The 12,991-nt window shown below is 35.8% G+C and overlaps 1 protein-coding gene across 1 annotated transcript; it reads left to right on the forward strand.

Annotated features, from left to right (window-relative positions):
• The first annotated feature begins 10,861 nt into the window (after window positions 1-10,861).
• On the forward strand, window positions 10,862-12,207 carry LOC104221035 (16.9 kDa class I heat shock protein 1-like). Its single transcript, XM_009772008.2, has 2 exons — window positions 10,862-11,197; window positions 11,784-12,207. The coding sequence occupies exons 1-2, from the start codon at window positions 10,975-10,977 to the stop codon at window positions 12,053-12,055; spliced, it is 495 nt and encodes a 164-aa protein (XP_009770310.1). The 5' UTR covers window positions 10,862-10,974; the 3' UTR covers window positions 12,056-12,207.
• Window positions 12,208-12,991: the final 784 nt, after the last annotated feature.

The following is a 12,991-nucleotide window of genomic DNA, read 5'->3' on the forward strand; positions in this document are numbered from 1 at the left end:
TTGGGCTGTGCTAGTATATTTTGTACTAATTTCTGCATATTTTCATTGACTTATATGTTTCATATGAGAATTTGAGACTTAATCGGTTTTTAAGAAATGGTTTTATAAAAAGAATTCATTGTGGTTACTTGTTGGGTTAGCTTACCTACTACTGCAATAGGATCCATCACGACCGGGGCATTTGGGGTCATGAAAGAAGAATCACCTGATGAAAATGAAATAAGTGAAGAGGAAAAAATTTTGGATGAGGAAGGATATTTCGAAGATGACTAGAATGTTAGTTTTTTCAAGCGCTCTCAACTTATATAGATTTATATTTTCAATTCTTACATTTTCTTTAATTTATGCAGATGAACTGTAGGGGTCAAGGTAGGTCTAGGAATGATAAGATGCCTATTATCATGAGGATAGTGCTACACCCTCGCTTCCTTCCACTCCACACTTGCATCTCTCCGCTACTGATGGTCGGCAGCAATCTTCTAGGCACACATCTTTTTCACCACATCCATCTACTTATCAGACTACCTACCATTCGCCCTCCCTGTAATAGTCTTACCATTCGCCCTCCCAGTAATACTCTTACCATTCTCCACCACAGAGGTATAGCCCACTTCCTCCACATAATCCTGCATATAGTTACATGGGTACACCGAGTTAGCAATCACAGGGTCATGTGGTGATATTCCCGTCATCTACTCTATTTGTTTCACACCAGCTGGATTGCATCCATCTACATTACAGCCACCCAGATCGCAGTAGCAGTCTGGATCACAACAGTGGTTTGGATTGCAGCAGGGGTCTAGATCGCATCCATCTTCATCAGCGACCCCGTCTCCCTCTCTATAGAGTTTGTCTCCTAGCATTTCTAGACTTCACCTTCGGGATAGTAGCGTTGAGCCAGATGCCTCCCCTTTTACGCACACTTTAGATACACCGGAGGATGATGATCAAGAGGAAGTGTAGTATGATTGTTGTCATAGGATGATCATCAAACCTGAGGGCAATAAGTAATATTTATTTATTACTTCTTTATTTTGCTAAATTATAATAGCTAGTCTTGTCTATTTAATGTAATTGCTATACTGCAGGTTCATACCTAGTCATCAAACTACAAAGATAATCACTGAAGCTCTTGGCCGCTTGTATGATGCACCCTATACGACTTGGAGTGATTTTCCACCGGAGCTCGTGGAGCAAATTTTCAACCAATTTATGGTTTTAATACCATTCTTATCTATTTAAGCATTATATTAATAATATTTTCATCTAACATTACACACTTCTTTGCAAACTAAGTGTGCCTGGGAGGACCGGCATAATAGTGCCATTCTTGCAAATTTTGAGTTCCAATACTGTAAGAGACTATCTGATTCCTTCTGTTCTGCTCGAAAGAAGAGCAAGAAGCCTTCATGGGTTCTACCACATTTATGGGAGAATCTGCTAAGGTAGTGGACCACTGAAAAATTTGAGAAGCAGAGTGAACAGAGAAAGAATGCCCGAGCATCTGAGAAGGTTAGCTCCTTGCACTGTGTGGGTGCAAGGAGCATAGGAACTACGAGGAGACTACTGGTAATTCCTTAAAATATTTAAATTTATTTTTATCGAACTATAATTATATATTTTTAATTTAGTTAAATTGTTGTATTATATTTGTAGGAAAAAATATGGGATGAAGATGACTCATGATGAGTTCTTTATAGAGACTCATATCCGTAAGAAGAAGGGATCGACAGATCCAACTAGATGGGTCGAGGACCTGGCGGAGACTACATATGTAAGTTGCATAACTACTATAACTTAAAATTAATATTTATAATATTATATAGTTACTAATATCTATCTTCTAAATAAAGGGTCGCAACAAGACTACTGTGGAGGAGTACAGTCAGAGCTTGCCACCGAATGAGCAAGGTGAGCGACCTTCCATTTCAAACGAAGAAGCGTAGAAGATATGGTTGGATGTTGTCGGTGGTCCTAAAAAGGGGATAGTGTACGGCCTTCCAGAGAGATTATTTCGGCGCTACAGAACTGGATTGCAAGGTATAGGGACTTCCGCCCAGGGCGAGGCACTTGATAGGTTGACTCTCTCAGCTATGGAGAAAAAGATCGCAAAGCTGTTAGCAGAGCTTGAAGAGGCAAAGGCTGGAGAAGAAAAGAGAGATAAACAATTTGATACCCTTCAAAGTAAGCTAGAAAAGAGGGACGAACAATTTAATGTCCTTCAAGGTTAGCTAGTCAATCTTCTTGCTAGTGGTGCTTTCCTGATTCCCCAGCCTCGTGAGTCTTCCCCAGATGTTAATCCTTCTCGTCGTGATCCTTCGAACCATGCCGATGATGAAGCTTCTAGCAATGGAGATGGAGATGATGTAGTTAAAACACTCATTGAATGATATTTGAACTTTTAATTTGTGAAACGTTTTGTTGTTGGATATTTTAAAACTCTATAAATATTACAATTATAGTTTTGATAATTGTTATTGTTGTTGTTATTATTGTTATTGTTATTATTGTTGTTGTTATTGTTGTTGTTATTGGTTGAAAGGCAGCAATGTAATGCTGCCATTATATGTGATTGGTTGTTAGAGGATGGTGTAGGTGTAAAACAGCTGTATTCTGCCAAAAATTTACCCAGAAAATTGATCGCATACCGACCGAAGTCAACCAAAAATGTTAAAATAAAATTCCCAGAAATTTAAAATTACTGACTGACTTCAATCGAATCTTTTGATTTTAAATTTTAAATATTTTAATAATACCGACTGATTGGTCGGAAATAAACAATTTAAAATAAAAAAAATTAAGTTTTCGACCGATATCCATCGCTAATTTAAAAATAATTAGAAATTATTTTCAAGAATACCGCCTGAATTCGGTCGGTAAATTTAGTTTGTGTCAGAGTATTTGGTCAAAGAATGTTGAAAACTATCGACTGACTTTGGTCGGAAATATCAACCCTTTGTGGCCGCCTCGCATTAGCGACCATTATTTTTTCGACCAATTAAAGTCAGTCGGAAATCGGTCGGTTTTTATTCGATTTCGACCGATTTTGCTTGGTTTTTTTGGACGCCTTTTGACAACTTTCGAGTAGTGTTATAGCCTGCTTGATCAAGCTTTTTCAATCTTAGAAGTATGTTTTTTTTTTGTCAAAAAAGTACTTTTTTCAAAGTTGAAGTGTTTGGCCAAGCTTTTGGGAAAAAAAGTGCTTTTGAGGAGAAGCAGAAGCTATTTTGGAGAAGTAGAAAAAAATATCTTCTCTTCAAAAATACTTTTTTGAAAAGCACTTTGAGAAAAATACACTTAGAAGGGGAGATTTGCATCTATAACCGTTTTGTGGGTCACGTTTTAACTTGTGCTCACTTTTGCAAAAAAAATTGCAAACGTACCCACTTTATCGCGTAACTTCAGCATACGGGGCTGAAGTAGCAAAGGCAATCACACAAAGCTTCAGCATTCTAGTAGACGGGCCTGAAGTAGCAAAGGCAATACGCTGAAGTTTTTTTGTCCTGGATAAGATGCTGAAGTTATTTAGTTCATTTGTAAAACTTTCAGCACTAAAATAGCTGAAATTTGTTTTTCCTGGATTCATTAGTTTTGTCATAAAACTTTTTCAAAAATTTCAGCAGAAAATTCTGAAGTTATTTAGTTCATTTGTAAAAACCTCAGCACTATATAAGCTGAAGTTTTTTTGTTCTAGATTCATCAGTTTTGTCATAAAGCTTTTTCAAAAACTTCAACAGAAGATGCTGAAGTTATTTAGTTCATTTGTAAAAACTTCAGCACTATATAAGCTGAAGTTTTTGAAAAAGCTTTCTAACATACTAGATAAATAATCACCTTATTCTTTCATAGTGTATTACTACTATAAAATAATCAGATTGCCAACAGTATCTAAATCATAAATTTTGGAAACAATAAACGTGAAAATAACAGAATTACGTGAAAATATTCACAAATTATTATCTACTAACTTACGTAATTATTTATAATTTATTTTTAAATAATCTGATAAACATACTTATGGCAATCATCCCCTGAACTGAAGAAGAAGCAGGAGGAGGAGACAGAGGAGGAGAAAGGGGGCTGAAGTTGTTTAAAAAAGTGGGTACAAGTTACAACTTTTTTTAAAAATGGGTATAGGTTAAATGGGGGGACCAAATAAGGCGCCCCGTGCAATTTTTACCTTAGAAGTAGTTTTAGAATCTTGGCCAAACACCGATTGCTGCTCAGAAGTATTTTTTCAAATTAATTAGCTAAATACAAACTGCTTCTCACCAAAAGTACTTTTGAGAAAAGCCACTTCTCAAAATAAGCTGATTTTTGCAACTTGGCCGAAAAGGCAATTAGACTTCAATCAAACTGCATCTAATATAATTAGAAAAAAATAGAAAATCAATTTTCTTAGAAAATCCCTTTATTATAATGATTTTACATTAGTAATGACTTCACCTACAGGCTACTAAGAAAGAAAAAAAAGAGGAAACAGGATTATTATTATTAGAAAGAAGAAAAACATAAAAAAATATGAGTTATATGAGGGCCAAGTTCCGTGGGCTAGCTTAAAGAAATCTGTATTTTTAATTTTCACTATTCAAGTTTCAATCTTTCAAGACCACCTGTGCAACATTTGGACTTGTTCGATTAATTGCTCACTAAAGTTGAACTGCTAGTGGAGTACTTGTGAGTTGCTTCTTTGAGGGGATTATAACTAAAATAAGAGGATTATTTTGTCACATGTGGGAAATGGAAGAGAATAGATCCAATTAAGGGGTCGTTGAGTTTCAGCTACAATGAGAAACACTCCTGGCCCTGCCCATCAGTATAGGTGGAAGAGACAACTCTCTAGAAACGGATTTAGAATTTGAAATTTATAAATTTTTATAGTGACCTCAGTTAACATATACTATGGACATATATAAAAGAGATCTTCATAAAAATTATTTGGGTTCGTAAACCAGTGAATACTCCCCTCCCCCCTCCCCCACACACACATAGCCCCCCTCCTCCCCCACCCACCCCACCCCAAACACACACACGCAAAGTCTCACATGCTTTAAAGATATAATTCCAACACCTCCTACAAATTTTCTTTTATAACATTTATCTTCCTTATAATTTTGATATGTTACGTTATACTTATTTCCCTTATTTGGATTATTATTTTAATAACGAAACTGGTTTCAAATTAAAGGATAAATTTTCTATACTATTCCACAAGTGCCCTTCTTAACTTTACCTATTTGGTGTAGTAATTATGTCACTACCCAATTCCCGAACCTGGTTGTGATGACGCCTCTCATGAAGACAAGGCCAGCCATTCAACCCAATTCATCCTTTTAAGACAATTAATTAACACAATTATAGTATAAACATGGTTTAATAATATCTAATAGCGGAAAGTATAGATAAAATACGGAAATCCAACCCAACTCAGCCCTAACCGGGGTGTCACAAGTCATGAGCTACTATAGAGTTTACTAAAATTCTACAAAGTATGGAATTAGGAACGACATCTGAAGATATCATAAATACAGAAGATAAGGGAGAAAACGGGTCTGCGAACGCCATGCAGCTACCTCGATAATTCCGATGAAAACTGAACAGCAGAAAACTCGCTCTATGCCTCAGGAATACCTATACCTGCACACATGGTGCAGGGAGTAATGTGAGTACTCCGACCCAGTAAGTAATAAATATAAATAATAACTGAAGGTAAGAAAACACGTTAAGGCACATAACACTCTATATAGAAGCAGTGAAATCATTTAAAATAATAATTCAGTGAAACATCATGTGAAATTTCTTTTAAACCAGTAAAAAAAAGATAATTTGGCAGTAAAATGATGAGTAAAAATCTGCCTCTCGGGCTCAATATCAAAACAACAAGTAGAAATCTGCTCCTCGGGCTCAGTATCAAAATAATAAGTAGAAATCTGCCCCTCGGGCTCAGTATCTCATAACAGTATCAGCCCCTCAGGCTCAAAACAGTATGAAGCAACCAGTCAATGAAATAAGAGCACATAATTATTATGGCGGATAATGCAGATGAGGAATAAATGCATGAGTGCAATGCAATGCATATGACGGTACCCTCTGGTATCCACTGCGGCGTGCAGCCCGAGCCATCCATATTTATTTACCGTCGACAGCACTCACTGGGGGTGTGTACAGACTCCGGAGGGGCTCCTACAGCCCAAGCGCAATAACAAGCCATCTCGTGGCATCAATCAAGTCCTGGTCAGTCATTGTTACCTGACCAATTTATATCACACAGTGTCATTGTTACCACTGTTTCAAGTCATATCATATAGTGTCATTGTTATCACTGTTTCAATATAACACTGCTGCGGCGCGCAGCCCGATCCATGCTCAGTCCAGAAATCATCATAAGCCCCTTGGGCATTTGTAAAACAGTAGTTCTCAGCCCGAAATATCATTTAGAAATATCATTTAAGTTTTCAAATCTTAGAAAGATGGCTGAGTTTGCAAAACAGTATTTAAAACCTTGGACTGAGATCAAATGATATGCATGTATGCGAAAACAGTGATGTCAATCCCTGAAGGATTCAAATAATTGGCAAGAAGCCCAAATGTAACAATTAAATCCAAGTAAGGATGATTTTCAATTTAGTTCAAGTAGAAAACACGGTAAAAACATCTCTCGGGACGGACTAAGTCACAATCCCCAATGGTGCTCTACCCCACGCCCGTTATCCGGCGTGTAAGTCACCTCAATATAGCGTTACGATGTGAAATTCCGGGGTTTCAAACCCTCAGGACATCGTTTACATCAATTACTCACCTCAAACCGACTACTTCTTTAGCTCGCGACGCCTTTGCCCCTCGAATTGGCCTCCACGTGCGTCGAATCTGCCCAAAATCACAACGAATATGTCGCATTATGCTAAAGGGACAATACCCAATCGAAAGCAATCGAAAAATATCAAAATTCATGAATTTGACAAAACCCGAGCCCCGGGCCCACGTCTCAAAACTCAGATATTTTTATACCAAAATGTTCTTCGTCCTCTCACGAGTCCGTACATATAAAGAACACAAAAATCGGAGCTCGTTTGACCCTTCAAATCGACCCTAGAAAATCTCAAAAGCACAAGCCCTAAAACCCCACTTTTCTACTGATTTTCATGTTCTAATTCACATATAATCTTGTATTTAACTTGGAAATAAGTAGAAACAACTCACCTTTGATGCTTGATAAAATCCCCCTTGAAATTCTCTCCAAAATCATCCAAGTCAAATGAAAGAAATGAAAGAAATAAGCCAAATCCGTGTTTAAAGAATCTGCCCGTGCTTCGTCGAGTTATACCTTGCACTTGTGTTATACAAGTTGTACATCCTATTAAAATTTTTCCTTGTCGGACACCTTCTGTTTAAACAACCATAACGTCTTGTATAAATATCCAAATTACAAACGATTTGAAGATTTAGAAACTAGACTCGAAGATCTTTAATTTGATAGGTTTTACATCATATAACTATTTATATATCCCGAGATATGAGCATCTAAAGTCGGCTCCATGAAATCAGAAAATTCTGGAGAAACTGCTCCACCAGTCATCTTCAATCAATCATAACTTTCTCTAAAGATGTCCAAATTACGATTTCCTTATCTTTCGGGAAACTAGACACGAAGGGCTACAACTTTTGTTTTTGAATCATCTCAAAATTCCTTGTAGATCAAAAGATATAGGCCTCCGAATTACGCTCCACGACTGCACATTTGCTATCCAAAGATAGCTTAGCAGCAGAAATTGCAGCAACTTTTTTTTTCTTTTTGGGTCCGAATTCCATTCCGTTAACCTTCCGAAATCCACCCAAGGCCCTTGGGACCTTAACCAATTATATCAACATGTCCCACAATATCATTCAAACTTATCCCAACCTTTGGAACAACCAAAATAACATCAAAACATCAAATCATCATCGGATTCAAGCCTATGAATCTCAAGAACTTCCAAATTCCATTTTTGATCAAAAACCCAACCAAACCACGTCCGAATGACCTCAAATTTTGCAGACAAGTCCAAAATGACATAACGAAGCTACAGCAACTCTCGGAATTCCATTCTGACCCTCGGATCAAAATCTCACCTATCAACCGGAATTCGCCAAAATACTAACTTTGCCAATTCAAGTTTAATTCTACACCGGTCATCACAAAAATATTCCGGACACACTCCTAAGTCCCAAATCACCTAACGAAGCTATCCAAACCATAAAATTTGCATTTCGAGCCCTCTAACACATAAGTCAATATCCGGTTGACTTTTCCAACTTAAGCTTCCTTAAAAGAGACTAAGTGTTTCAAACCTTATCAAAACTAGTCCGAATTACTTCAAATTATGCACACAAGTTACATTCGATATTACGGACTTGCATAAACTTTCAGAATCGCATTCCAACCCCGATATCAAAATTTTCACTTCCGGTCGAATTTTCTCAAAAACCTTTAAATTTCTATATTTAGCCAAATGACTTCAAAATGACCTCCGGACATCCGAATTCACTTCCGATCGCGCTCCCAACTCCAGAATCACCATACGGAGCTATTCCCAGACTCGGAATCCCAAACGGACATCTATAACTCTGAAATGCCTTCCAACCCAAATTTATGAAATTTTTCTAAAATACTAACTTCCACAATATACGCCGAAATGCTCACGGGTTATCCAAAACCAAATTCGGACATACACCCAAGTCCGAAATTATCATACGAACAAGCTGGAACTTTCAGATCCCAATTCTGAGGTCGTTTACTCAAAATTCCAATCTTAGCCATTTTCTTCAACTTAAGGTTGCCGCAATGAAAAGTTTCTTTCCAATTTGACTCTGAATTTCCCGAAATTCAATTCTGACCATACGTACAAGTCAATATACCTGAAATGAAGTAGTTCATGACTTCCAACTGCTGAACGACGCGCTAGAGCTCAAAACGGCCGGTCGGGTCGTTACAAATTAAGTGCTACAAAATCTTGTATCTAAGTAATTAGAACTTAGAAGTACAAAAGGATAAATCTAATAACTTACGGGTCGTTTGATATGATGGATAAGTAAAAATAATCATAGGATAACAGTTTAGTACTGCATGTCCCTTGTTTGGTTATTAATCCTGGGATAAGTTAACCTAGGATTAAAAATAGTATCGAGATAACTTATACCTGTCAAAGGCAGAATAGTAATCCTAGAATAAGTTATCCCGGGATAAAACTAAAAAGACAATCTCGAAATTAATATCAGAATAACTAATCCCAGCATAACTAATTCTAATATAACTACTCCCAGCATAAATTATCTTTAAACCAAATGACCCCTTATTTTTATTCCATATTCTATAATAAAATTTATAACATATAAATTTTGACATAATTTAATACAAATATTATTTAATACTATCAACAAACACTGCTTAGTTATACATAGGGGTGGCAATGGTTCGGTTCAGACGGTTATTTTATAAAATTTGTATCATACCAATTTTTCGGTTATTCTGTGATGTATAACCAAAATTAGACTTTTAAAAATCCTACCAATCATGTCAGTTTCTCTTTGGTATCGGTACGGTTCGGTTAATTTTTGATATATTTTTAAATATCATTTAAAAGTTACTAGTAGAAGCATAATGCAATTACATACCTACTTTTATAGGACTTATCAAAACTCTCTAGACAATTTTACTATTTAAAAGGTGATGAACTAAGAAAATATGAAAGATGGCTAGAGTATAGATCAATCAACTATTCTATAGTAACATAAAAGAAACTAAGCAAAGACACAGAAAATATAAATCACACAGGTGGAAAGATATTAAGCAAGTTGAGGCTCAAGAATAAAGTCTATAGAATATTAAATATTTGAAAATATAAATTTAAATAATACGAAAATTCAATACATTGTAGTTTGCTACTCATAATCGCTAGATTATCTTGTGTCTTGCTAGTGAATATGCTGGAAATAATTTAGCTTCAATAGGAGTAGTATAATAGGCTTGGGAATTAGGATTTTGGGTTTAATTAATTATTGGCTTGTAACCATTTTTATAATTTTAAAGCCCAAGAAAAAATTTAATGCTTTATTATTTTTAATATTAATATATAAATATATTTTTCCCATGTAAATTGATTCGGTACGGTTCGGTATTTTTTCGGTTTATTTTCATAAAATAAAAAATCTACCCTAATTATCGGTACTGTTAATAAATTTATATAAAAACTTACGATTTTATTAAAAGAAACCTAATGATCGGTACGATTCGGTAGGTTTAGTCGGTTTTTAAATATCCATTGACACCCCTAGTTATTGGAATGTTATAATCTTCTCTTATGCAACCAAACAACCGCTACATTCCTTATTGGCATACTCTACTTTTTTTTTTTTTTTGGTAACCAGCAATATACTGAATTACTTTGTGGAGGATTTTTCACATTAATTATTTAATCAAATTAATTAATAATAATATACATACTAATTATTATCTTAGTGTAAAAATTTTATCCCTTCATATAAACCTTGTAAAAGCGACATTAACTTTCCATCTACTTGGTTCAAACTAATTTTCCGAGTGCTTCATGTTTGATTAGAATTTTCTTCGAGTAACCATTTAAAACCTTTAATATTTTTTAAAATTTTAAAAACAGCCAATATTGCTATTAAATTGCTGTGGCAGCAGAAGCGGCCAAAAAGATAAGCCCGACCGTACATACGCTGTATATATATAGCAAAAGCAATACATATATACGGCTTGATCTTATCTACATTAATATGTTGCATGGTAATCTTAGTGCCATGAAAATGAATACGTGGCTTAGGAACGAAGTAACCAACGCATATACCATTGACATCAGTCATCACCATTCTTGTCCAAACTGTCACAAAAATATAGACAATATAAATATAGATATTATTTGTACTTGGCTTAATTCAAGTGTTTCTTAAGAAAAAAAATGGCTTCGACCATGGATGGGAGGTGGACGTCGGAGAGGAGCTGGAGATTTGGACATGATTAGTGATACTTTCTCTTATAATTTATGGGACCCTTTTGATTATGGGCTGAGTGGTGGATTGAGTGGCTGGGGGCTCGGCGATCGTAGAGGCGGCGATGATGACGTCTCGGCCTTGGCTCATGCTAATGTTGACTGGCGTGAAACCGACACTGCTCATGTTTTTCGGGTCGACCTTCCTGGTTAAGTATCTAATATTTCAACTCTCTCCCTTCAAACACACAAAAAACTTTGTACGTATAAAAAAAGAGAATGTTTTGAGAAGTCTTGTCGGTCCTCTTCCTCTTCTTATACCTACAAAACTAAATAAAATATTGGATTTTCTCTTGATTTATTTTCTTCACAAGCATATTATATTGTTGCTAGCTCAAGTTATCAATGCCTTTTGAATTCTTTGCACTCTCCTTTTACAAAGATGATATCACTTGTTTAGTCTAAGCTAGTCCAAAGACATGTAGGCTTTAGGTCAAACTTGCATGGTATAATTTCCTCCCAAGACTAAACGTGCTCCTGTATAAGACTGGAATAGAAACACTTATACTCCTTACGTACCCAGATTCTATTAGATATCTAGGAGTTGACCTTTTCTTCGAAAAAAACAACAAAGGTTCTTGAAAAGTAGTAGTATACTAGGATATATAGAATGAGAAAGAAAAATGTGGAAGTGGCAACAATAGGGTGCATAGTAGGACTATGCGCCTTATATTCAGAAGGGTGTAGATTTGCGAGATTGTTACTCGTAAAGCTAAGTGCAATTTTTCATGGCAGGGGTGAGGAAGGAAGATTTGAAGGTGCAAGTTGAAGATGGGAACAAACTTGAGATAAGTGGAGAGAGCGTGAAAGAAGAGGAACAAGTAGACGACAAGTGGCACCGTGTGGAGCGTCGCCGAGGAACATTCATGAGGAGATTCCGGCTTCCGGAAAATGCAAATGCAGATGAGATCAAGTGTGGGCTTGAGCACGGCGTTTTGACTGTAAATGTGCCAAAGAAGGAAACACAGGTGTTTACAAGAAATGTTAGAGCCATAGATGTTGTTTAACAACTTCTTCTCTTTGGCTGTCCAATGTATAAATCAAATGCTAAGGTCACCATCGTTGTGCTTAGTGTGTATGTGTGTGTCCATAGTCTTGGTGTGTGCAATTACCGGAATAAAGCCTACTTATAGCTACTTAATCGTTTTACTTTCACAAACACAGCTAATATTCTACTTTGTATCAAAATCCGGATCAGGTGTACAAAATGTGTTTACATAAAGTGTAATTCAAATTATCCATCCGCCAAAAAGATGAACCATGAGCACTTCCAAGTAGGGCCGTGCATGGATCGGATCGGATTTAGCACATTTCGATCGGATTTCGGATTTTAGAAAATGCAATTCGAATCAGATCCGAATTAATATCGGATCGAGTTTTAAAGTTTGGATCGGATTTCGGATTGGATTATTTTGCCTCAAGGTTACAATTAATATTTATATTTTTTTTTTTGTAAAAGGCAATACAGTAAAAAAAATTCATGTTTCTGTAATTATGAGAGTACTATGTATCAATATAGTTCATCAATTGTAGAGGTAATAATTTGGAAAAAAATATAAAGGAAGTATTAATTATCCGAAATTAAAATTTGTATTTATATATGTCCTAATAATTTTGGATTTCTGATCGGATCGTATTAAAATTATACCAATCCGAATCCGATTCGAAATTCAAAATTTTAATAAACACGCTCCGAAATTTGATCCAATCCGAAATTCGAAAATTGTCCGATCCGAATGAACAGCCTTACTTTCAAGTACTTCTAATAGTTCCTATTATATCTCAAAATTTACTATAATCAAAAACCTCGGAGAGCTGCAGCCATCTATAAGATCAGATTTTTTTTCCGATGAAGAGGAATTTTATAGATGGCAGTCAGAAGATTCAAAAAGTACAAAGCTATAAAATCAGATTATGGAATAAGAAAATTTTGCTATGTATGT

This window comes from Nicotiana sylvestris, chromosome 10, assembly GCF_000393655.2.
Source record: "Nicotiana sylvestris chromosome 10, ASM39365v2, whole genome shotgun sequence".
In the NCBI taxonomy this organism is placed as follows: Eukaryota; Viridiplantae; Streptophyta; class Magnoliopsida; order Solanales; family Solanaceae; genus Nicotiana; species Nicotiana sylvestris.

Bases quoted from the DNA above. Each gene is read 5' to 3' on its own strand.
- LOC104221035 (XM_009772008.2), top strand. From the start codon at position 10,975: ATGGGAGGTGGACGTCGGAGAGGAGCTGGAGATTTGGACATGATTAGT. The intron at 11,198-11,783 runs GTTAAGTATCTA...TTTTCATGGCAG, and splicing joins TTTTCGGGTCGACCTTCCTG to GGGTGAGGAAGGAAGATTTG.